This window comes from Neofelis nebulosa, chromosome 5, assembly GCF_028018385.1.
Source record: "Neofelis nebulosa isolate mNeoNeb1 chromosome 5, mNeoNeb1.pri, whole genome shotgun sequence".
Lineage (NCBI taxonomy): Eukaryota > Metazoa > Chordata > Mammalia > Carnivora > Felidae > Neofelis > Neofelis nebulosa.
The window spans coordinates 157,229,057-157,255,164 of record NC_080786.1 but is presented as its reverse complement, the minus strand read 5'-3'; the positions used below and the strand labels follow the sequence as shown (position 1 = coordinate 157,255,164).

The window sequence follows — 26,108 nt, the reverse complement described above, 5'->3', positions numbered from 1 at the left end:
GTGGCAGCCACCGGCCGCTGCTGGAGCTCCGACTTGCGCCGCGGCAGAGGCCAGAGCCAGCAGAGCGACCCGGCCGGCAGGTGCCGCACAGGAACCAAGGGGAGGCGCTCTACTACCCAGACCTGGCGCTTGTTCCGGGACCGGAACGGGTGCCCCCCAGCCGGCCCCTCCCTGGCTCCCGCAGGTCCGCTCGGTAACCTCAGCGCTCTCACTGGCTCCCTTCGCAGAGGTGACCGCAGCTCTTGGCACTTCCCGGCACACGCCCTCTTCCGTGGAAGCTCCTCCTGGGGGACACGTGCGCGTTAATCGGCACGGCCCGCGGCACCTCACAGCACCCCCTGATCTCGGGCTTCGAGGTGCACCGGCCTCTTGCCCTGCTTCTTACGTGTGTCCGTCCGTCTTGGCTCCCAAGCAAATCCCAACTAAACACCCCAAAGGGACCAGCGACCCTCTGCATGCTTCTCAACACATCTCCGGGCCTGACAGAGCCGGGCTCCGGCAGCCAGGACTTCAGAAGTGGCTCATCTAAGACTTCCAGAAACACTCGTGAAACAAACTTCGCTTAAAATATAATCGTAGCCATACTTTCCTCATTGCTTTAAAAAACTAAGTTACAAACACATACGGGGAGATGGGTGAAGGATACAAATCCTAAGTTTAGAGCTCCGTGAAGTTGTACAAATATAAGCAGCACTCAAATCGAGAACTGACCACTTGGGTTTCCTTAGAAGGTCCCCTCGAGGCCCTCTTCCCGGTCAGCACCCACCCCAAGAGGAACCCCTTTCCGTCCTCTGTCGTCACCGGTGACTTCTGCCTGATTGCTGCCCTTCCCATGAGCGGAATCACATGGAACGGACAGAACAGTGCAATCCCACCTTGCCAGGCTTGTCAGAGGCCTGTTCCTACCGCTGGGCCGTACGCCTTCCTACGGATCCGCCACAACGTATGCGTCCATCCGCCTGTCCGCAGGCCTTTGGGTGGTTTCTGGGGTTCGGCTACTACGGGTAAAACTCTTGGTAGTGCTGCCCGCCTCTCTAGGGGAGCAGCCTTCTCAGACTCGGGAGACCCCCAGCCCCCGGAACCAATCCACATGGGAGGAGAAGGCGAGCAGCATTAGGTGCCCCTCTCCTGCAGGGATCCCTGCGGCATCAGGGCAAGGAGGAGAGATCGACACTGGGTCTCTCGGGATGCTCACGGCCCACGGGAGCCACGGTCTCTGGTAACAGCTGCACGGGTACGGCAAGGGGCGGTTACGAGAGCCGCCATCAAGGGGGGCTGAGAACACGGGCTCCCCACCAGACGTCTGTCATCTCCCAGTCCAGGCGACTGGTGACCCGGTCCTAAGCCAGGCTGTCTGGAACACAACCGCACCGGCTCCATCCATTTCCAGGGAACCCAAGCCAGGACGTCAGCCAAGGTCAGACCCTCCTGCCAGTTCACAAGCTCCTACTGTCTTTCGGCGGGACTCATTTTTCTTGGCACGTACCTAGGAATCTGGGATTGCTGAGTCCGCGGACAGGCGCGGGTCGCAGCTTGAGCAGACAGTGACAAAAAGTTTTCCAAAGCGGCCGCACACATTCGCACTTGTATCAGCACGTGCGAGTTCCGATGTTTGTCTGGTGTCGTCAGTCTTTTCTAAACGTTCTTTCCGTCCACTGTGGTACAGCTTGAGAATTGTTCCAAAGTCCCACGAACTCTGGGAAAGAGGGCTTGTTTACAGCCACGGCAGCAAGTCTCCACGAGATCCAGTTCTAAACCCACTCAAACAACCCCGCTCGCCTCTGCAGGCCGGTCTGGGTGTGGCGGCCCCTGCGGGCCACACGTGCGTCATCGAGTGTGCCACGGGACTCACCCGGGTGGCGACAGCCCCCCCGAAACCCACAGCCCCCCAACCCCACGCTGCCCAAACCCAGCAAAGATGAGCCTCTCCTCTGCTGAAGGCGAGCCTGCCACAGCTCTGTGTGTCACTTGGAACCGGGCGGTGGGCTCAGCAGCTCTTGACAAGGATGGAACAAGAAGGATGCTGACCACCTGTCCACAGACTTCTGGGCCTTCTGGAGAACCTCTTTTGTAAACGACAGACTGTTAAAACTGATTTCTTAATACAGGTGTCACCCACTATCCGCAGGCACAGCGTTCCCATGAGGCCTTCGGCAAGTCCAAAACGGCATAAAGTGAACACGCAGTTATCCCTAATTTACATGGAAAAGTTTTCGAGCGTTTCCAGACCCCAAAACCACCTCTTAGGCTCTTCTGCTCCCCGGGACCCGTTTCGCTAACGTGCACAAAATCGGTCACGATCAAGCCCGGCGCTCAGGGACACGGCTCAGAGCTGAGGCGGCTGGAGGCTGCGGAGCTGCGTACAGGTCCCGGGGCCGCGCAGGTGCACGCCGCCTCGGCTACGGCCCCTGCAGAACAGACTGGACGCTTCTCACGTTTTCTTCCCTAAAACCAGGAAGCCTCTCTGAGACTTCTCCTGGTCGGTGAGAACAGGTACCTAGACAAGCCCTTTGTAAAGCAAACTTGGGAAAATCGGGGATACCTGTGTTTCTTCTTTAGTTTCCTAAAGCCCCCCCTTTCCTTGTACCGCTGTTATTACTAACCCAAGAGCTGTTTTACCATTTTCTAAGCCTCAAGTTAAAGGCATTCTTTTTATTCTTGTTAAACTTACATTTTTTCTAAGACCAAACACTAAAAACATAGCATCCTAAGCACCCCAGCGTGCCCACCCCCTGCTGGAGAATCACACGCGCAGTGCCCCCCACCACCGGCCCCCTCCAGCCCCGCCGGATGCCATCCCCTTTGCACACCCATCCCTGGTTAGACGCTTCACAACAGACTGCTTTTGCTTAATTTGAACATTGTACACACGGATTTAAAACGTACATATTCCTCCGCGTGACTTGTTTCGCTCCCGTGTCCAAGTCCATCTGTTTTCACTGCTGTCTGCTAGTCACTGCCCAAACAGACCACGACTGTGTCCCTTGTACGTGACGGACATCTGGGTGACTTCGTTTCCGGCAATTCCGAATCCTGCTGCTACGAGCATTTCTGTGCTCATCTCCTGGGGCACGCACGTCCGTGTGTCCGTGCGTCCGTGTGTGTGCAGATGCCGGGGGCGGCCGGCTAGGTCCCGGGGTGCGTGTGTGTTTCGCCCTGGCAGGCACTGCTGCACAGCACAGCTCTCCCCAGGGAGGCACCCGGCCACGTGTGGGCGTCTCTCTGCCACCAGTCTGCTTTCACTGTGATGAAGGAGATGAAGTACCTCTCCGTATGCTTTTCGGCCATTTGGGTATCTTCTTCGGCCTATTTTTCTACTGATCTGTCAGTCTTTTTTCGCTGATTTGCAGGGGCTCTGCATCCAGGCCAGAGCCGGTCCTGACCGCATAACCCATGGGGTTCAACTCCACGGCCTCTTCACTCGCTCGATGCTGGGCGTTCACATGCACGTAGAAGAGTAGTTGTGATCTCCGTGTAGTCCGGCCTGTCACTCTTCTGCAGTCCTGGGTAACAAATACCTGCCGGCCTCCAGGCCATGGAGACGTTCTCCCATGCTATCTTCCAGAAGCTCCCCTGTTTCACCTTTCGTGCTTAGACCAAAACTCCACCTGGGATTACTTGTGTGAGGTATGAGATCAAGATTTATCTCCACATGTGTTTAGTAGACACACAGAATAACTTTTCTTGAATCGATTTATTTAAAATATACCCCAGGGGCACCTGGGTGGCTCAGTCGGTTAAGCGTCTGGCTTCGGCTCAGATCGTGATGTCACGGTTCTTGAGTTGAGCCCCACGCAGGGCTCCACACTGACAGCTCAGAGCCTGGAGCCCGCTTCGGATTCTGTGTCTCCCTCTCTCTCTGCCCCTCCTCCACTCACACAGTCTCTCTCTCTCTCTCTCTCTCAAAAATAAACCTAAATAAACAAATAAAATGTGCCCCGATGGGATCACCTGGGTGACTCAGTCAGTTAAACGATTCTTGATTTCGGCTCAGGTCATGATCTCACGGTTCGTGGGTTGGAGCCCCGTGTTGGGCTCTGCGCTAAGAGCACGGAGCCTGCTTGAGATTCTCTCTCTCTCTGCCCCTTTTCCGCTCATGTGCTCGCTCGCTCTCTCTCTCAAAATAAACTAAAAAAAAATTTTTTTTAAAATGTGCCCCAAGTGCTCTAGTTCCGAACCCTGTCCTCCCCACCGGATTACGCCCTCAGTCCCTGGCTCTCCTCCCTGCTCCATCTAATCGCTGGCCTCCCTCTGCCCTCTGCCCCACCAGGTCCCTCGCCTGCCATGGCTCCGCAGCGACTCCTTACCGGACCGTGGAACAAAGCCCAGGCTTCAGGGTGACCTACAAATACTTCCATCATCTCCTCAAAACCCAGCTTCTAGCACCTCTGCAGCCTTCCCGACAGGGCCTGCCTCGTCCCTTAAGTTCCAGCAAGACTGAGCTCCGTCCGAGTTCCTTCAGTAAAACTTTCTCTGCCTCACACATGCTCGCATCTGCCGCCACAGGCCACATCCGCCTGGCAAATTCTCCCTCGGGCTACTCCTTCTATTGAAAGCAGGCTCCCAGGGATGGGGTTTGGTCTAACTTGCTCTCTGCTGAAAATGCAGGGCCCAGAACAACGCTTGCCCGGCACAGCCCGGGTGCTCAAGGAGTGCCTGCTGCACGGAAGAGTCCTTTCCGACCCAGCTCGTACAAGGCCACGTCTAGAAATCTTCCCTAGCACACAGCAGGCGCCAGTTTGGTTTGCCGAACTGAACTGAAGCAGCCGTGCAGAGCTGCGGCCTCTGGGGCCTTGACACTCCTCCCGCCCCGACCGCCTGGCGACACCGATCTCTGATGCTCTGCTCACCTGGCTGGCTCAGTGCCCTCGGGCGCGGGTCTCCCGAGTTCTTCCTCATCTGCGCGCCCGACCCCCCCACCCCGTGTTTACCCTGGTGCCCTGCAGCCATCGACTGATTCCCGAAGGACTCTTGGCAGCCCCTCTTCTCTTTTCCCGAGAGCCACCAACCCTCACTGGTTCTTCCTCGGCAACACCTCCGGCATTTACCTGTCCTCCCGTCTGCTCCTGCTGCTCGGCCAGCTCAGGTCCACGTGGCTCACGGTCACGCAACAACTCCACCTGTCCACGGAGGGGCCCCGCGGAGCGCCTGGAGCAGCACACACTCAACGACCCGGAGCTACACCCCTCAGCTCCACCTCTGCTTCTGGCCTCTGCTGAGCCCGAACCTCGGGGTACCAATCCTAGGGGCCAGCCTGGAAGGCACGCCTTTTCTGTTCCATCCAGTTTAATGTGGAAGCTTCTAGCACACGTGGCCCCTGCTCACAAACTGGCAGACTGGCCATGATTGGCCTCTTGTGCATGGCTCCGGCCAGTCTCTAGACCAGGTCACTCTTCTGGGATCCCGAGCCTTCCTGGCCTACCCTGTGAACATAATCAGAACCGAACCCAACAAAAGACAAATCGGTACTGAGGGGGACACGTTTTTATTTACTTTATTTTATTTTTTAATGCGTAACTTTTAACGTTTATTTTTTGAAAGAGAGAGAGAGACAGAGAGAGAAAGCGTGAGCAGGAGAGGGCAGAGAGAGAGGAAGACACAGAATCCGAAGCAGGCTCCAGGCTCTGAGCTGTCAGCATGAAGCCCTGCGTAGGGCTCGAACCCATGTACCCTGAGATCCCGACTTGAGCCAAAATCAGACGCTTCACCGACTGAGCCATCCAGGCGCCCCATGGGGGACACGTTTTTTAAAAAATCATTTGGGCAGTCATTGTAACAAATGTATAATGGCCTTCTAGAAAATATCTTCCTTATATTCTCACTCATAATTTGGTAAACACTAAAATATCTGCACGTTATTACCTTTTTTCTTACCAAAAATGCAGGGAAATAGGAACTGCTCGGTTAACTGAAAAATGGGAGGATCTTTCTGGAAGGCAGTTCTACAATGCACACTAAAGGCTTTAAAAACACGTGTCCTTGAAAGGGCAAGTCTACTTGCATGAATACATCACGTAGAGACAAATGGAGGAGAACACACACTGACACAAACTGCAAATAATTCTGAGCAATTCAAATGTTCAAAATAGGACTGATTAAACAACTCCGTTTCTCTGTAGACAGAAAGGCCGTAGACCGGAAAGGAAACCTCCTGCCGTCAGGACACGCAGTGACATTTTCTTCTGTATGTTTATCTTTACCTTCCAAATTTACATAGAGAACATATTCAACTTTTGGTAAACGGAGAGAAAATCTTTTTGAATGTTGTACAAGAAAAAGAGAAACCCCGTGAAAGCGTCATCTGAACTCGCGCAGCACTGGCACACTCTAGGGATGTTCCCTCTCGATCCCTCAGGGCTCACAGGGCAGGCCCAATCCCCAGCCGTACACATTTTGAACGAGAGCTGGCCCGGGCTCTTCACCGGCACCCGTGACGTGGGACGCCAGGTCCCACGACAGAGGTGGGGGCTTGCTCCCACGGCATCTGGCCACCGCACGGCCTCCGACTCTCAAAGAAGATACTTTCCATCAATGGCTAAAATCGACCAGGCGGTTGTTACGAGGACATGTTTTACAAATCACAAAGGCAAACGTACCGGCGTCTTCTGCTAAAGAAATGTCGTAATTGGAAATGCACAAACAGGCTGTGTAACACTTAGGCTTAACAGACTTCACAAAAGCGGCCTGACCCCAAAAGAGCCACGCACGGGCCCAGCCTGCAAGCTGGCCGGGTCGCCGGCCTCTCCGTCCGCACACGGCACCGTCGCAAGCCCCCCCGGCGGGGGTCAGAGCCACAGCTCCGCACCGGCCACTGACACGGATGCGAGAAACACCCCACCAAAAAGCTATCCCAGACGCCGGGAACTGAGTCTATTTTTTAGAGCAGAATTACATGTACAGAAAACGTAAATAATTTGGGGTCTTTGGGATTTTGAAAGTTTCTACAAAAACTTAAATCCTAAGAGTAAACTTTTCTCGGCAACTGCCAACGGAGAAACTGTTACTCGGGACCTACCAGTGTTCTCCCTCGGCCAAAACCAACCTCCAGAGAGAGGCTGAGATGACAAGTCGTGTCCGAAGGGCGGCCACACGCAGGCGCCGCGGCTCTGCCCCCTGGATGCGCGTCACCTCTTGAGGCCTCACCACCCGAATGGCGGCTACGGGCCTGCCTCCACCTCACAGACGGAAGAGGGGAGCCCTGAGGGGTGAGTGAGTCAAGGTCCCCGGCGGGGAGGGGCAGGTGGGGTCCAGGCACAGACAGTCTGGCTCCGGAGCCCCCCCTCCCAGCCTGTGCTAGACTGTCTTCCCCAGAGCCGACCCTCACAAGGACACCTGATGACGAGATTACGGCCAAACTGCTGGGACGGGACAGGGGGCGGAGGGAAGCTCCCAGTGGACAGCTACAAGCGGACGGCTGACCCCACGTGAGAGCGGGTGTCGCGTGAGGACCGCGCAGGCTCGGCCGTGGGGCGAGCGGAGTCGACAAAGGAGGTCGGCAGCTCTGGGCCCCCCGCGCGGTTCAACCGGCAGGCCACACTTCCAGGGCCCGGCTGCTGCCCGTGGCCCTCGTGCGGCGGGGACGCCGAGGGACGGCCCGGCACGCGGAGAAGAGGGAACGAGAAGGTGGGTCGCTCGCATGGAGAAAGGGAACGCGGACAGTGGGGTGTGTGTCCCCGCCCCGAATCCAGCTGTGGTCCACGCACAGCAAGCAGGACACGGCAAGAACCGGAGAGGTGCAATGCAGTCAACGTGACTGAAAGCGGGGGGGCCTCCCCCGGAGGAACGGTCGACGACGAAGACCACTTGACTCGGGAAAGAAGGGAGCGGAAACATGACCGCAAGGGGTGTGAAGTGCACAACACGACACCAAGCAGGCGCCGAGCCCTCGGGGCACCTGCACGGGGAGGACGAGAGCCTGCAGAATCCTGCCGCTTCCGGCTGACTTGCCGACCCCGAGCCAGGAGCGGCTCCAGACAGAGCCCATGCCACCTGCTGCTCACGTGCCTCTTTCCAGCCGGAAGGGTGCCCCATTTCCGCGTACTCCTGCCACGGCCAGAAGTATCACGGCGTTCGGGAGACAAGCTGGGGTGCGCGGCAGGGCCACGGAAGAGCGGGCCACCACGCACGTCCCCGTGTAGCCCACCGGCCCCGTCTGGTGCGTCGGGACAAGAAGGGATCCGTGGTGGGATCCACGATCCAGATACCTGGGAGCCGGCATCTGAGGAAATGGTCCCCCCATGCCTACCCTGTGCTGGTGTCCCCGGGCAGGCCTCCCAGATCCGGGGAGCTGTACTTAACGCTTCCGCAGGCTCTCCCGCCCTCCAGCTTCCAGAAGGCGTAAGGACGGGGCCACAGGGGCCCGGCTCCCTCCCTGCAGGGCCAGCAGCCCTCACCACTCTCCCAGTGTCTCCTCTGCCCCCAGACTGGCTGCCGTGCCGGGACCAGTCAATTTCCTAAGGCGAGAGAAAGCCTCTCGGGCAGATTCTTAAATCCTTCGGTTTGTGACAGGCGGGGGACCAGCACTAGAGACTGGCTGCACCACCCTCCGCGGTTTCCCACCCGTGCCCTGTGCCGTAGACAGTGCTTCCTAATAACCCTCCTGGGGTCATCGCTTTGAAGGTACTGAGCGTGAACTGCGTGGCCTCTCCCACACACCCTGCTTTCCCCCCATCCGCTAAGGTGACAAAATCTCGGAATCAGGTGAAGTATCTAGGCACACGAACACAGACAGCCCTGTCCAATTAATGAACGGTTACCTCACGGCCCCCTGGTCTGCACGGTCAGATCGGAGAGGCCAAAGCAGATCACCCAAGTCTATGTGGTTAGACGAAGCCAAAAGAGTATCATTTCAAGGTGGGAAATGCTATTTCCCTCATTTGCTCGATTAGGTATCTAGGCAAGAAAAATAATTTGAGACAAATTCTTACATTCCTGAGTTTGTGGCTCAGCTAGGCTAAGCATTTCTCCTTTAGAAATCAACTAAAATAATTTCATTTGGGTAAAAAAAAAAATTGTTTAAATTAAGATTATTCAAACTAAGTGTTAAGGCTACTACTTAGCATTCTAGGATACACAGGATACAAGTCACCGTATAATGAAAGACACTCCACCATGGTTCGGCTCATGCAGTACAATTATACGCCAGGACCTCTTACAACTGCGGCCCTCGACGCGCTGGCAGGGGTGTGACAGAAAGAACGCGAGTCTGGCGTGGAGGGTCTGATGCTGAGACTCGCTGTGTTACTGGGTAAGTCTAACCATTTCCAGGCCCACTTTCCTCATTTGTAAGATGCAGTTCGAACACTCACTTAGTTCTTAACCGGGGAACGGGGTGGGGTGGGGTGGGGTGGGGTGGGGTGGGGGTGTCTACGAATCCTCTGAAATTGCGTGCAAGATTCTATATGTGCACGTGTGCCTTTTTCCGGGTAAAGAAACAAAAAAGGTGAGGGCCCCCCCACCCCCCACGAGACCGTCGATAAAGTTCCCTTTACTTCACTGCAACGTGTCTGGGGCCGTGGGCCGTGGGCGAGCGCAGCGGGCCTGGAGGGAGGCCATCCTTCAAGGCAAACGCCTCACCAGCGACGCACAGCGTCGAGCCTCGCTGCCGGGTCTCCCCCACTCACCCGCACATGCGCACACGCGCTCACGACGTACCTGGCCAAGACTCCGTGCTGCTAACGCACGTGGCACGGCCGGTGTGCGTCCCTCACGGTGCTACCCGTGTGTTCACGTGCAAGACAAAAAGACGGTTCTGCAGTAAGACGAAGGTCCACCTACAAAACCTAACACTGCGTGCCCGCCAGGTGAGATCTCCTTCTCAGGGAAGACCAGCCCGCCCCCTCCGCCCCCCGGCCCTGACCCCCAGAATAAGCCAAAGGCACCTGAAAAGCTTATATGAAGAAACATCTTGCTTCGGGCCACACGAACTCCACCGCGTTGAGAGCGGAAATGACACTTTTGAACGGTTAATTCACGTAAAGGGGAACAAACGGTACGCTACAAATTAAGAACGTTCAGAAAAAAAGAAAACTCTTCCGTCAGGCACCAACGGTTCGATGCCTGGTGTTGGGGCTCGGAGTTCTGTGTTTGAACAACGAAGCAGCGGGGAAACGGGGAACGGGGGACTCACTTCCAGGAGCTTCAGCTCCTGCACGCAGCCGTGCAGCAGCTCCAGGGCGCGCTGGGCCACCTCCCACGGCCTCTGCAGGAAGAGGAGCAGGGTGCACTGGCGAGAGAACAGGTAACTGCGCAGGTCCAACAGGGTGGCTTCCTGCCTCTGTATCAACTCCCGCTTCTCCATGTCTATGGGCTTTCGGAGGATCAGTCCGTTCCAGCTCTTCACCGGCTGGCAGAAAAAAGTCAGCCAGTTGGCACCATCTAAACAGACACACATCATGAAAGGCGCTGACGACACATTACTTCACCTCACCGAGGTTCTCGCTCGGGGCTGCGGGACCCCGGGTACCCACGGGCAGCTAAACAACCGGTCGCCCCCTCACCACCGGTCCGCCCCCTCAGCGTTGGCACGGAACCAGTCTAGAGACGTGCGGACCGGGTAGTGACGGCCCGCGGCCCGCCCGGTACTTGGCAACTGATGACAGGCACAAGGCAGCGTGCCCGGGCCACGAGGCACACCGGCGTCCCGCGCCCAGGGGGTCACGAGCAGGTCGGGAGGCAACGGGAGACTGCCGGGCTCGGGGTCAGGGAGGCCCAGGCTCCACGCTCGGCCAGCTCCGGGAGAAGGCTCGAGGCCTCGGCTGGGGCACGCTGTGCCGGCTGCCCTCTGCCCGGGCGCCGAGAGCAGCCGGTTCACGTGACCGTGCTGTCTGTTCCGTCTCCCTCACCCATTTTCACCCATCCTTAAGCCTCACGCCTGTCTCTAACTCAACCGTGTCAGCTACCTAAATCACGCTCCTAGAGGAAGGACAGGAGGCACAAAGAAGGAGTAGTGGGGGGCAGAAGGTAAAAATTCTTGCCTGTCAAAACATTGCAACGAGGCTCCCCAATTCTAACGGACACCGCCAGACTCAAACACGGTCTTAAAGTAAGCATAAGAGCCCATGATAACTAGTCATTCAATCCATATGGCAAAAATTGAATCTACTCACTCACTCCAAAAGAGAGCCATTTCAGGCTATGTTCCCACCGGGTATGACTCCGTATTGGCACGCTGACGTTAGTAAACATCTCGAGTGCCAACTTACAACAGCATCCTTCACTGACCGGGATTTATAGAGAGCTGTCCAAGTGCACACTCAGGGAGGTGCCCCCCCACCCCCCCGGGAGCCTCCACCAGCAGGCCCCTCGGCCGGCCCCCTGCCTAGCGTTCCCCTGGCTGCCTCTCACATTCCACTCGGGCCTCTGTGCCGGTGCCGCCTCCTCAGACGGCCTCCAGGACCACACTGTCCGAGATCACCCAGCACCTAGCGTCACACTCTGCCCCTTCACCCACAACCCCTCCTGCGGCCCGCGCTCATTACACTGCCTGACGTCAAGTTATTTATTCTCATTATCACACTGTCTGACTTCAAGCTATTTATTTTCCCACCGTAAGTTATTTATGCTTCCCCTTCGTCAACCCCATGAAGGAAGGGGTTTTGTTTTGTTCCCTATTACGTTCAGAACAGCACCTGGTACATACACAGCTCTCAATAAGCATCCACTAAATCAATGAACAAAAATGAACAGTCTTATCATTGAGCTGCACAACTTGGTCCAGGCTTACTTTCGGATTTTAATTGGTCCCAGATTTACTTTAAAACCAAGAGGGCAAAGAAATTATGTGAAATATGCTGAAAGAGATACGTAAGATATTTAAACACGTACGATATGGATACATAAAATGTAATTTTACCTCTTCTCAAAATTTTTAAATTTAATTAGTAAATATTTTGCTCTGGCTATGCTTACATTTGTGTTTCAGCAAAGTAAGAGATCCAAACCTGAACCTCCCAAACTTGGGTTTGAGAGAGAACCAATGGGTGGCGTTCATCGTTTCTAGAAGAAAGCCAGTGCCCGGGGCTTCAGCGGGCTGTCCCGGTACCTCATCGTCCTACAGGTTTTCTAGCAGACACCGCGGTTCCCTGAAATCACTCCTTTCGTCACACACCGTATCAGGGTTCTCTCAGGACACCCGACAAAGATGTCTGGCACCACACTGTTTGTGGCGGCGGGACTGGGGACAACCCAGATGTCCCACACCGAGGGACGGTCAGACAAACACTGCACGGCATGATGCAGCTAGTGACAGTAACAGCTCAAAACCTCATGTGCTAACTTGGGACGATGCCCGCAGAGGGCTGTTAGCAAGTGCGACAAGCTACGGACAAACGTCCACATGATATGATGCCATTTCCAGCAAAGCAAGTTATCAACCAAAAAACAGTGAGAATGATCAACGTTTTTCTCTGTACACGGTCTCGCTGTGCTAATTTTGTACTTCCAAAATAATTCAAGACTTTAAAATTTTAAAAGAGCGGTGAACACTCATTACAGTAGTGTCGTTTAAAACGCTGCAACGAGCACCCAAATATCACAAAGACAACTTGTCAACACGGTACAGGAGGCCCACTCTTAGGCTAGCAAGGAGGCACAGCATCGGAAGCATACCTAGGCAGCTGTAAGTTGTTGAGATGACTCTCTATACCTAACAAAAATACCTTCTTCTCAAATGCTTTTATTTAAGATTCTTCTAACAATGAAAACGACCAATTCTCAATTCTCATCTCACTTCCTATTAGAACCACAACAATACATCCTATGTAATTTGCATAAAGCAACAAACGGTGATTTAATTATTGGGGGAACAAATCATGGCTAAATAATGGCAGCCTGCAGACTACTTAAAAGTGAGGAAAACTATGCTGAGACACGGGTTTGCTTCCACAAGTTCACTACTCACCCCCAGCACCAAAGTTGACGACGTACTGAGAAAACAGGGCGTCCAGTTCATCATACTGTACGAGGGCATCTTCGAACTGCTGCAGCATCTCAAACACAAAGGCCAGTTCCTCCTGGTGATCCAAACAAAAATTTTTAAAAAAGCAAACATGTCAGTCGACTTTTTGAAACAATGTGTAGCCAGTAAAGATTACAACGGAGAAAAGCCTGTGGCACTAAGAGTGACGCTCAGGCAGGGCGCGCCCAGGGGGTCAGTCCGTGGAGCCGCCGACTCTCGTTTTCAGCTGAGGTCATGATCTCATGGCCGTGGGTCCGAGTCCCAAGTCAGGCTCCAAGCTGACAGCACGAGGCCCCCGCAGGACTACACCGGCCCGAGAATCCACCACTTCTCCCAGAAGCCCCGGCACGTTTTCAGAACGGAATTTAGAATCTAAGACCTTATTGGCACTAAGTGGGTTTGCCGCTACCGGGAAGTCATCTTTTCTCCAGGCCCTGTCAGAGGGACGGGGCGAGGAAATACAAGCGTATGTACAATCCTCACACACACGGATCTATATTCCTGATCTATCCATCCACCTGTCCGTCCGTCCGTCCGTCCGTCCATCCATCCATCCCACCGTGGGTTCACAATGGTATCTCAGAGTCAATCCGACACCACTGGGTCCACCTAGATTCTCCCCCTCCGGGTTTATAACTCTTAGAAATCAAGTGTAGATACACTTGAAAGGCGAAGTGACAAGGCCATCGGAAAGGTCGGTAACAGGTCACTCATCCCGTGAACATGAACACACGTGATTCCCTCATGCGCGCCCGATCACCCAAACACCACTAAGACATAAGCAATAGTCAGAGATAAACATCAAAATTTCTAATCAGAATTGGTCTTTTGTTTGTTCAAAATGCATTATTTCTTCAGTAATTAACACACAAGTGCAATTTAAATATGAACATTTTTTTGTCTCAACATGGTGAACAAGAATAAGGAAACCTAAGGGCCACGTTCCTGTCACTCTTTGCAGTGTTAGAAAGGTTCACTGGAAACTAGCCTTTATCAGAACCCCAGATTATAAGCCAAAACTACAGGGGCGCCTGGGTGGCTCAGTCGGTTGAGCGTCCGACTTCGGCTCAGGCCATGGTCTCATGGTTTATGAGTTCGAGCCCCACATCGGGCTCTGTGCTCACAGCTCAGAGCCTGGAGCCTGCTTTGGATTCTGTGTCTCCCTCTCTCCCTGCCCCTCCCCCGCTCATGCTCTGTCTGTCAAAAATAAATAAACGTTAAAAAAAATAATAATAATAAATCAAAGCTACAGAGGAAATAAATGTCCCCGGGGAGCCCTAATGTAATCAGTGCCATGGCAGGCAGTAGACATCTTTGTCCTCAGGATCAACACCACGGCGAGGGCCCCTCTGCCTGAGACACTTCCATGGTGGATACCCCAGAAGGCCCGAGAGACTAACAAAACCAAAATCACTCTGGGGGACAAGGCCCTCTAGAAAATGGCTAGATGCTGAGCAGGAGAGCTGACGGCACAACTACCCAGGAGACCACCTCTGATCTGCTTCATGAGCCCAGAGACGGGAACATCTGTTAGCTACTACATCGTCTCTTGGTTTTAAAAACTAGGCCGATACGAGCGACCACAAAAAGCCTGCCTTACTTATAGAGGAAGAGAAGACGGAAGCGTCTAGTTCTACACTTAGTCCCATACCTGGACCATGAAATAGTCACAGAAGCTCCAGCCTGGCTCCGTCCTCTTCTCCCTCAACGTCCTCATGTCGTCCTCAAACTTGCCCAAGTTTTTGGTAAAAGACATAAGAAGTGAGGTCCTGAGTTTGGTCAGGAAGGCATTCCAGGATTCCTGAGTTCGAGAAGAGTCCTTCAAGGGGTCGGAGAGCACGACACACCTGCAGAGACACGAACGGACGGTCTGGAAAACACTCTCCGGGCACAGCACGCAGCCCAACCGCTTCCGCCCCTACTTCCTTCCTTCGTGAACCGCTGGCAACCACCAGGCAGATGCTGAGAAACCAGATTAGGAGAAGGCTTCATCACGAACTGGTTTAACACCACAGGACCAGCGAGTGCTGCAGAACCACGGCAGCGGGTGGGGGTGTATGATGAGTCGTCTCAGATCCGGCCTCCAGGGCCCCCCGGAAGGGAAGGTGATCCCCACACAATCAGCTCCCAAGCCTCACTCGCACTGCCCACTTCACAAACGTCGCTGGTCCCCCGTAACTGACAGGACAGCACTCAGAGTTACTGACATGGCACACGAGGGTCGTTGCAGCCTGACCCGGTCCGGCTGCCCAGCCCTTCTCACTATTCCTAGCCAAGCCCACCCAACGTCTCGAGCTCTACTCTCTCTTCATCCAGCACATTCCCGTTCACCCTTCCAAATCCGGCTCTGCTGACGCACGTCCTCCCGGAACCTCTCCCCCGCTGTCCTGTGACCCCACTACCCCGGCGGTGAGTGTCGCGCAGTATACGCTCCCTCTCCATAGCTCTGTCTCTCCCCCTGGGCCCTAGGCCGCGAGCTCCTCAAGAGCAGGGTTTAGAAGTAATCAGTAAATAAAAGCTTAAAGAATATGGCTTAACATGTAGCTATGATACAATTTCCCTACAAAAAGACTATCTGGGGGCACCCAGTGGGGGGACTCAGTCAGTTAAGCATCCAACTTCGGTTCAGATCGTGAGCTCACGGTTTGTGGCTGAGCCCCGTGTCGGGCTCTGTGCTGACAGCTCGGAGCCTGGAGGCTGCTTCAGATTCTCTGTCTCCCTCGCTCTCTGCTCCTCCCCCACTCGTGCTCTGCCTCTATCAGAAACAAACATTAAAAAAACTTTTTTGTTTTAAAAAGACTATCTGTGGCACAGAATTACAAGTTTCCAATGGATTTGGAAAAGGCAGTATGTTCATCTAACAGGTTGGAAAACATAGACTTCTTTATCTTTTATGATAAAAATTTAGAAAGAAGATGAATAAACATGAACTCAGAAATGATTTTAAAATAGTGATGCTGTGAGCTTCAATATTTCTCCGTGGTGAATGTGTTGCCTTATTTCCTAGCAAGTAGCAAAACGGACCGATTCTATGTCTCCGTGTGCCATCACAGCCTTTGGAGGAAGGGCTGAATCTCTGGCATCACAAACCAGCGGACCAAAACGCGAAGCCCACGGCCTAGATGATCCATCAGGTGAGCCATCAGTACGAGGAAGAAAATTTAAGAATCAGTAGCTGGTCATTCCAGTCACTCCACCCCACGGGCCTGTTACCACGAAAGACAAGGCATCCCGCCAGCTCCTTCCTACAGCCCCGAAGGACTGACGTGTTTTATGCCCTGCGTGAGCTGCGAGAGTCTATCGGTTCGGCCATGTATCCTCAAGGCATCCTCCAGCCTGGGTCATCATCGACACGTACCCCTGACCGGACACAGGACTGTCCCCTAAACCACAGGGTGGATGGGGAAGGAAACTGCCGGCAAACGCCGACCGCCCGGATGGTCCTCGTCTTCCGTGAGCCGGTGCTGACCAACCCGACAAAACGTTCATTACGTTCTCTCTCTTATTGTGCCTTCAACTTGCACAGTTTCTAGATTTTCTTTTTCTAACAAAAAAGAACTGTGCTTCAGAAGTTCGCGTTAAGCCCAAGGCGGTTAACTCAAGAGAGACAGCCCAGAACAGCTCACCAGACCGGCGGGCGCCAGCGTGGAGAAGGGCTCCTCGGAGTGTGCTGGCGGCCGGTGCCCAGGGCGGCAGGGAGCCGGAGGCCCGGGCCTCCACCAGCCACCGGGGCCACTGCGAACACAGCTAACGGGGCAGCCCTCTGACCCTTTACCAAACGCCGGAAATACTTACCAAAAGCCTGAAAAATGCACAAATCGTTTGGCCAAGCAATTTTCATTTTAGGGATTTATCCTAAGGAGATAACTAAGGACGTACACAACACCCGAGCTCAAAAGATGGTTACGGTGCTGTTTATAACAGGCGGTAACGCGTCTGTCCGGTAGAGGGCTGGGTGAACAGCTTCCAGTACCATCTCTGCTATGGAGTGTTACGTGCTCACTGACGATAATGGTGGAGAAATACATTTACTGTTCACGGGAACATTTTTACAGCGCATCAGGCGGAAAAAGCAAACACAAAATGTAATGCGTGGTGTATCACGTGCACACACACACGCACACACTACCTGTGTCTAACGTGCGTAGAGAGGAAAAGTTGAAAAACACATACCAAACACCAAGAGTTAAGATCAACTTTCGTTTTGCTCATTACCTTCTTCTAATAATCCTACAATGAACGTGCAGTGTTTATAATCAGAAATTATGTACAAGATTAAAGTTAAAGAAAACAGAAAGCCACCGCAGGGCCAGGTGGGCCAATGTTTCCAAAGGCCAGAAGTCAAACAGGCTAATAAAACAACTGTCAATACAGATATTTCCAAATTCGAAGGTATGGACCCAGCTCTTCACTGAAAAAATAATAAAGAACAGATTTGTTGAAGGTAGCTTGCAAATTAATGAAAATCAAAACGTTAGAAGGCATGTTTATATACTGAGAAATGCTGAAAATCTCAGGAGGTTGAATTTTATGTACAAAGAATTAGTCACTAAAGACAAGTTAGGTTTCAGTGGGCTCAGCAGGAACGTGCTTTAAGCAATTAGATAAAATTACACTATAGCCTTAAAAGGAGTCAATAGGCACTTTGAAAAAATTATAGAATTCGAACATCTCACAGGCTTAGACCAATCTGCCCCATTACTACCAATTTATGTTCTTAATAAAATCCCAAAGAAACATGACCGGAAGGCCGTGTGGCCTGGCCGTCGGTGAGCCCCTCGGCTCCGCTGCCCCACACCCCCCTTCCCGTCCCTCCCCCCCACGGGGCCCAGAGCTGGGCTCCCTGCCAGCCTCCCGGCAGCGGGCTCCCCTTTCCAGAGCAAGTGAGCCGGCACAGCCGAACCACACAGGGGAAGGATCCTCAGTTCTGGGGTCTTGCTGACATGCTAAGCCGATTCCTTTGGGACAACTAACTCAGGAATAACAGACCGTAGGAAAAAATCCCCCAAGTCCAGATGGCACAAAATTTCTCTAAGAGAAACCGTGAGCTCGACAATCTAACGTTTATCTCAAACTATAAGCAAAACAAGTCTGAACATCACTCAGCGCCCACAACTGTGTGGAACATAAAAAGGACGCCCACAGAGGCTCCTTCCCCTGAAGAACCGTTGATCCACCGGGGGGCCCTGACACTGGACACGGTCACGGAATTCTAAGAGCGCGTGGCAGTGTCGGTCGGTACTCCGGCCACGGGCCCGGGGTTTCCGCCCGGCCCCCTGCTCCACTCTGAGCACCTGCCACCGGGGCGACCACAGGTGTGGCGACGCGGGCGCAAAGCAACGCCCGCCCGTCCGTGAGACCACACCGTCGAGCAGGCACCAGGAAGTCCGCCAGCCTGCCCGGCGGGGCCGTGGCACCGCCGAGAGGGAAGTGACCCCCAGCAGCCAGAACTGGGCCAGACAGAGCCGAGCACGGGGAAAGGAAGTCCACGCGACACAGCAGCCGCCGCGGTTTCGTGGTTCGCTTTCGAAGATTCTAAAGATACAGTCGGCATTTCAGAATTTTGGTTCTTAGGAACTCCGAACAGGTGTGAAGGTAAACACACGCACCACAGGTTTAAGGGACCCTCCCGTACACAAGGACACAAGGTGTCCCCAAGCCCTGGCCACACCAACACGCGCTACGGATCCTCAAAGGGAAGCCGCTGTGCGGTCTCTCCCGCCGCGGGTTACAGCGGCCCGTGTTTCACCCAGCAGACCAGGAGCTCCACGAGCGGGGACCCGGTGTGCAGCACCCCCACGTGCTGACGTGTCAGGCACCCCGCGCACTCGCTGAGGGAGTCTCCCCACGCAGAAACCAGCCATCTCTATCGTCCAGGGGTCTGCCAATGAGGTAAAATTAAAGATCCACTTACCTGTCACTCTGTTTATTACAAAAATCATTTCTTATTTTGTCCACAATAGAAGTTCGGGGAAGGATGTTGGTTTTGTTTTTTTTCTTGGCATCATTTTCAACTACCACTATGAGCCAGTCCACAGAGCTATGAGCTTTCAGAACATTCTGCCACTTGGTAAGGTCGTCTTTTACCGTAGCTTTATACACTTCAGTATCCTAAAAATAAATAAGTCACTGTGAAGGAAAGTTAATCAACGCCCTTTAATTTAACAGCAACATGTGTGTACTAACAGAGAATACATCGGCCACCGCGCTTTACAGCTTCGCGATGGGGCCCTCCACGCAGAGCCTGGCGCCTGTGGGTGCTCTGGGCAGGCCCAGGGACGCCGAGGGAAGATGGTTCCAGTGTCACAGAGGAGACCGAGAGAGAGCCTAGTAAGCTGCCCAAGGCAACACAGCCCACTGGGTAAGTTGGGACTTTAAAACTCAGGTCTGGGGCGCCTGGGTGGCTCAGTCAGTTAAGCGTCCGACTTTGGCTCAGGTCACGATCTCACGGTCCGTGAGTTCGAGCCCCGCGTCGGGCTCTGTGCTGACAGCTCGGGGCCTGGAGCCTGCTTCAGCTTCTGTGCCTCCCTCTCTCTCTGCCCCTCCCCTGCTCATGCTCTGTCTCAAAAATAAACAAACATTAAAAAAATAATAATAATAAAAAAAAAACAACTCAGGTCTGCTATGCCAAAGGCCCCGTGCCCACCAACTACGTGATTAGTCCCATCCTGGCAAGTGCCATGTCAATGGGGCTAAGCGCCCCCCTCCACCACCCGGCTCGGGACCTGCAGGCCGGAGGCCGCGCACCTGCAGGAAGCAGGATGCCCGGGCCGCCTCCGGGCGCCTCCTCCGCAGCCCCTCAGCCCTCTGCCGGCGCCCAGAACCCCTCGAAAGCCAATGCCACTTGCAGGCCACGTGGGGGCGAGGCAGCCTCAGCTGCAAGCCCAGGGGAAAAGGACAACCTAGGGCTTCCTGAAAGCCATTCCAATTCACGAGGACCAACAGGGGAGCCGTCCTGCTCCTAAAAAGTCAACACTGCCGGACTCAGAGATGCACACACCGGCCTGCACAGAAAGCCCAGGGGCCCGCCTCAGCCCCTCCCCAGACAGGAGGACACCCCAAAAGTTTACTTGCTGTCAGCAATGGTCTGTAATTGCCCTTATGCTCCATAAATCCACTTGGCAAATTCAGGGTGAAAAATCTAAAACCAACATGCTTCACTTCCAAATCGGACAAACTGTCATTTTTAGCTACTATTTATACATACATAGATTTTCCCCCTTTTTAATAGAAAGATTCTTTGTTATCCTGTCCATACTTTCTCTGGATTTTTTAGTCTCTCTTGAACATGCTAAAGGGAACAATCCATGAACGAGAAACCTCAAATTCTGCACCCAGCCCCTCCTTTGGTTTAATCAGTAAGTGAAAAGTTCCAGAAGTCAGTACTTGTAATTTTTAGTCTGATTTTTAAGACCTCCGTATCCTCAGTTTACATCACATACAAATACAATCTGGAAAGATCTTTTGCTGAAAAATTAACAGGAAAGCCATCCGCAAAGTCCGGTTTTCTGAGACTCCACGTGCCCTGGAAGGCGCTCCTACGCCACAGCCTCCACAGAAGGGCAGCTCCCGGACTGGATGCTCCCACTCCACGCTGCTGGTGCTCTGCCAGGCCAGGGGCCTAAGTGTATCACGCCTGCAGAGTGAAACCAAAGGCCACAGACACCCCGACCGCTTTGAAATAGGCCGCCGCCACGGGGCTGGGACCAGGCACCCTCTGCCCAGCCCAGCCCTGGCTCCCAGGTCTACAAACCAGGGAGGGGCTGCCACACCCCCTGAGGGGACACCAGCATCCCCTCTCGGGACACTGTGCTTGGGACAGAGACCTCGCAGAGCAACAGGCAGGGCGGAATCCCCCGAAGTTCTGGGGGAGGTGAGCAGTGGATAATCTGGGCCATGGCTTCCAACAGTGAGCAAACCCCGCACATTACTAAAAAGAGCCGGTGACCGTTCAGAAGAGCCCAGGCTGAGCCAATGAGGTGAAGGGTGTCTCCAGAAAGCAAAGCCAATACAGGAAGAAGCCACTGGCAGGGAGGGTGCAGGGTGGCCCCCACCCGGGGAACCAGAGCCATGCAGGGCAAGAAGGGTATCAGAGTGCAAGATGTGACACCCCAAGAGAGACGATGAAGGCTTGGGGGCTGGCTGAGGTGTCAGAGGCCCGGACGGCAAAGAGGTCACCTCCCTGTTGGGGTGACCTTATCTGGGTGTTGTGGGTCAGCTGAGGTGAGGAGGGAAGTGGTCCTGTGGGCAGCGTCAGCCCCAGGGCAGGGAGAGGGCACCTGTGGGGGGAGAGGAGCAGGACAGCAGTGAGAGAATGCTCAGTGACAGCGATTATTCGAGTAAGCAGACATACGCAGGACAAGGAGCGCCTGGCTGCTCGGAGAAGGAAGTCGCAAACGTGGAAAGGAAAGGCACCAGGACTGCAATCGGAACGTGTGTGTGTACACGTGTGTGGGGGGGACACGCCTGTGCACACGTACGTGCTCCAGAGCAAAGGGCATGTCTAGTCCAGGGCTTGGTCTCTAAATACCATTTCCCACTAGAAGGAACCAGCACTCCCTGGAGAAGCGGCTGACCCCGGGGCTCAGGCAGGGAAAGGACGAGCTGACCTTGGCACGTCTTGTGTTAGGGAGAGCTCCGAGAACAGGGACATGTCAAAAGGTCACAGAAGCCAAATCTGGGACAATGTGAGCACTCAAAGTGATACTAACAGTAACAGATTACACTCCCCAATTCGAAGTCAACGGGTGCAGACGGACCTCAACCGATAAGCAGGACAGCTGCCTCCAAACACGGTGAAGTGGCAGGGGGCAGACCGACCCAACCACCGGAAACAACCAAAACAGAGAGGGAGACACGGGAGGCGAGCCGTGCAGGTGGCCAGCCGAGTGCTTGGAGCTCCCGGGCGCCCCCCGCGGCGCAGACAGAACACAGGGCCCCGGACGCAAAGGCCGAGATGTCACAGGTCAGAGGTCAGGGGGCCCCTGGAGTGAGCGCTCAGAGGGGGCTGACCAGCAGAGGAGTGTACAAACTACCCAAAGCCAGGAGAGACCCATCCAGACGGGACCCAACACCCACAGGGCCTGGGATCAGGGCCTACTCCCACGGACTACGCTGGAAACCTCCGAAACCACAGGGCACTGGGAGGACAACTGAGGAAGGAAGGAGGAATTAGTATTAGGCTGACCTCTGTTTCAGACCCCCAAATCATGAAAGCAATAGCTAAAAGGATCTGAAGTAACTTAATTACACAAAACTGAAGAAAATGTTTAGAATTCCAAAAATAAAAGACTCACGATGTCTAGAATCCCATAAAAAATTGCCAAGCAGGCAAAGAAGTAAGAATATACGATCCATAACAAGTAGAAACATCAACCAACAGAATGGATGTGGCAATGACACACATAAGAGAATTAGCAGACAAAACCATGAGAATCCTTACTGCGGCCATATCCGGTGTGTTCAAGAAAGCAAAGAAGAAACTGATGTTAAGCCTCCGCTTAACATGGAAGATAATTGTTAAAAAAGGCAAAGACCCCTAAGGATCTTCCAGAGATGAAACTCACGGCGTCTGAACTGCAAAATACCCTGAGTGGGGGGTTACGAGCAGATTAGATACCACACACCAAACAATTAGTTAACTTGAACACACAGAAGCAGGAACCATCCAGATGAGACAAAGAGAAAGGCTGCAAAGCCATCAGCACAGTGTCCCTGAGCAGTAGGGCTTCCAGGGGCTAACATGTGAGTGACTGGGGTCCCCAGAGGAGAGGAGAGGCAGGAACAGAACAAGTAACTAAAATAACGACCAGAAATGTTCCAAATTTAAATTAAAATTACAGACCCACAAAACCTAAAAAAAATCCACGCACAAGAAACATGAAGAAAAGCACACCAGGGCATATCACACAAGGTTTAACACCCGTGAAGAGAAAAAAAAAATCTTAAACTGCAGAAGGGAGGAAAAAAAAGAAAAGTTTATGTCAAAGTGGCAAAGACTCCTCATGGGTCACAATGTAAATCAAAACACAGCGGGCTGTCAGAGCAGAATTGTACATCCAGTAAAATATTCTGCAAAATCAAGACTTGCTCAGATCTGCAGAAACTGGAAGGACCCTCCCCTGTGCGCCAGAAAGGGGGGCAGGCGCCAGAAGTGGTAACCGCGGGCCAAGAGAGACTAATCTCTACAATGTGAGGGTATAAGGCAAAACCAGTAACAGCCAGCCTGGAGGACGGCAGGGACGGCAGGCACCAGCAGGCAGGTGCAGGCGCACAGTGGCAGGAAGGAGGGGGTGCCCAGGGTCTGCACCACGAACCGGAAAGTGACTGCTACAACAACATGGGAGTTTCCCTCTTCACTCTAAAATTCCAATTATGGTCAACTTGCTCCAGAAAACTTTCCTTAACAGATAATAAAACTAATGCAAAACACGGGCTCCCTACTAGGAAATGTAATTTTAAGAGGGAAAAAAAACCCCTCATTCATAACGTCTACGAAAACTTTAGCGATAAAAATGCAAGACTTAGGGAAAACATTAGAACACATGACTGAGGGCGTAAAAAAAGGGCAGAGACGATGGAGAATAAAACCACATTCCCAGATGGGAAGCTCTGCGATTACTAAAATTCTTCCCAAATCAACCCGAACTTACTCAAGGCGATCCTAACCAATCTCCTCTGCTCTTTCCTTTTCTCTTTTCGGCCTCTCCTCCTGTTCTGCGTGGCTTTGTGACAAACTGCTACAAGGCGACCCGTCCCCTCTCTCCGCTCACACATCTACAGTCTACACAGCACGGGCACCCAGCTCCTCTGCCCCCGCTGTGGCGCCTGCAGGCTGCGGACAAGGCAGCAAGAAGGCGATCATTGCCGGGAGTGCCGGGACTGACGCTGCACACCCCCAGGTGGCCTTCCCGCGGGGACACCTGACTTCCTCATGGAATGGTGGCTGGGGGAGCACCTGGGGAGCTCAGTCAGTTGAGCGTCCAACTCTTGGTTTCAGCTCAGGTCATGATCTCGCGGTTTCGTGGGTTTGAGCCCTGTATCTGGCAGAGCCTGCTTGGGATTCTCTCTCCCTCGTTCTCTGCCCCTCTCCTGTGTCAGTGTCGGGGTATCTGGGTGGCTCAATCAATTAAGCATCCGATTCTCGACTTTGGCTCAGATCATGATCTCACAGTTCCTGAGTTTGAGCCCCGCATCGGGCTGTGCGCTGGCAGCACAGAAGCCGCTTGGGGTTCTGTCTCTCTGTCTGTCTGTCTGTCTCTCTGCCCCTCCCCCGCGTGCTCTCTCTCTCTCAAAATAAAATTTTTTTTAAATATATATTTAAAAAAAAGTCACAGTGTCCCTCCTGCCAGTCAGATGCCCATTCAGATTCAACTAGAGGAAACACGACCATTCTTCCTCTCGATGGAAGAAAGTCACTGCCATGTGGAGAAGAGCATGGGGGACGATGGAGTATGTGGATACAGTCACTTTTGGAAGATAAATTTTGTACACTAGCAAGGGCATTTCTTTTAAAAGAACCCATATCAATACATATAAAAATATAATTATTACAAGTCTGGTCTTGGCACAGAATGGACAGGAGTTAACAGAACTGAAGTGTCCAGAATATTGTGCATACGTGATGCTGGTTTCAAACAAAGGTGACATTTTCAGTAACTGGAAAAGAGACAGACCATTAAAAAATGACGGTAGACCAATCTGCTACCCACTTAAGACTATAAAATTAGACCCTACACCCCCACAGCTCCTGCCACTCACAAAAATACCTTGAAGCTATGCAGATCCAAGTATAAAACACAAATTATAAAATTATTACAAGATGGGGCGCCTGGGTGGCTCAGTCGGTTGAGCGTCCGGCTTCACCTCAGGTCATGATCTCACGGTCTGTGAGTTCGAGCCCCGCGTCGGGCTCTGTGCTGACAGCCCGGAGCCTGAAGCTGCTTTGAATTCTGTGTCTCCCTCTCTCTCTGCCCCTCCCCTGCTCGTGCTCTGTCTCTCTCTGTCTCAAAAATAAATAAAAACATTAAAAAATAATAATAATAAATAAATAAATTTCTTACAAGAAAACATAGGAGAGAACCACTTATCATCTTCAGACGGACAAGGCCTTCCTAAACATGATATGCTCTACTCAGAAACCATTTTTTAAAATGACAGGTTTCACTCCATAAAAACCGTAATAGCCACGAACCTATGCACTAAGTGATACGTGACCCGTCGACGCAAAACAGAAACCGCAGGTGCCACAGACACATACCAACAATAGAAGACTTTGACCTACCGCTGTCCGCTGAGACAGGGTGAGTGGACAAAACGTTGAAATATAAAAGACACAAACAACAAATCAATAAGGCAGCTCTTACGGATCTACATTTAACGTTACAACCGAGAAAGCAGAGAGGGGTGCCTGAGGGGGCTCAGTCAGTCAAGCCTCTGATTTCGACTCCATCAGGATCTCACGGTTCGTGAGTTCAAGCCCCTCATGGGGCTCTGTGCTGACAGTGTGGAGCCTGCTTGGGATTCTCTCTCTCCACCTCTCTCTCCCCCTCTTTGTCCCCCTCTTTCTCTCTCTCCCGCTGTCTCAAAATAAAGAAACATAAAAAATTTAAAAAATTAAAAAAGTGAAAATACATTCTCAAACACACACAGAATACCCACAAAAACGATGAGGTCACAGAGAAAAAATAAGTTTCATAAAGCAGAAATATTATAAACAACACCCTAATCACAATGCAATAAAATTAGAAGTTTTAAAGTAAACATTTTAAAGAATTTCTTTCTGGAAATAAGAAAACTTCATGTTAAACTATTAGGTAAGAGAGGCAACACAAACAAAACAGAGAATTTCTGAAAAGTTACTGAATACTGGGATTGAAATTCCTATCTTTAAAGACCTGTATTGTTTATATTTATTTTTTTTTTTTTAACGTTTATTTATTTTTGAGACAGAGAGAAAGACAGAGCATGAATGGGGGAGGAGCAGAGAGAGAGGGAGACACAGAATCAGAAGCAGGCTCCAGGCTCCGGGCCATCAGCCCAGAGCCCGACGCGGGGCTCGAACTCACGGACCGCGAGATCGTGACCTGGCTGAAGTCGGACGCTTAACCGACTGCGCCACCCAGGCGCCCCTTGTTTATATTTAAAATGA

General features: G+C 52.9%; 1 protein-coding gene across 6 annotated transcripts in view; it reads right to left on the bottom strand.

Moving 5' to 3' along the window:
* Positions 1-26,108, bottom strand: part of TRAPPC10 (trafficking protein particle complex subunit 10) — an 87,340-nt gene that overhangs the window by 33,659 nt on the left and 27,573 nt on the right. For all 6 annotated transcript variants that reach the window (XM_058732165.1, XM_058732166.1, XM_058732170.1 and 3 more), the window contains 4 exons: positions 18,873-19,069; positions 14,610-14,805; positions 12,902-13,013; positions 10,130-10,377 (listed from right to left, as the gene is read on the bottom strand). In XM_058732165.1, the coding sequence (XP_058588148.1) occupies positions 10,130-10,377; positions 12,902-13,013; positions 14,610-14,805; positions 18,873-19,069 (753 nt within the window). The remainder of the gene's footprint in view (positions 1-10,129; positions 10,378-12,901; positions 13,014-14,609; positions 14,806-18,872; positions 19,070-26,108) is intronic.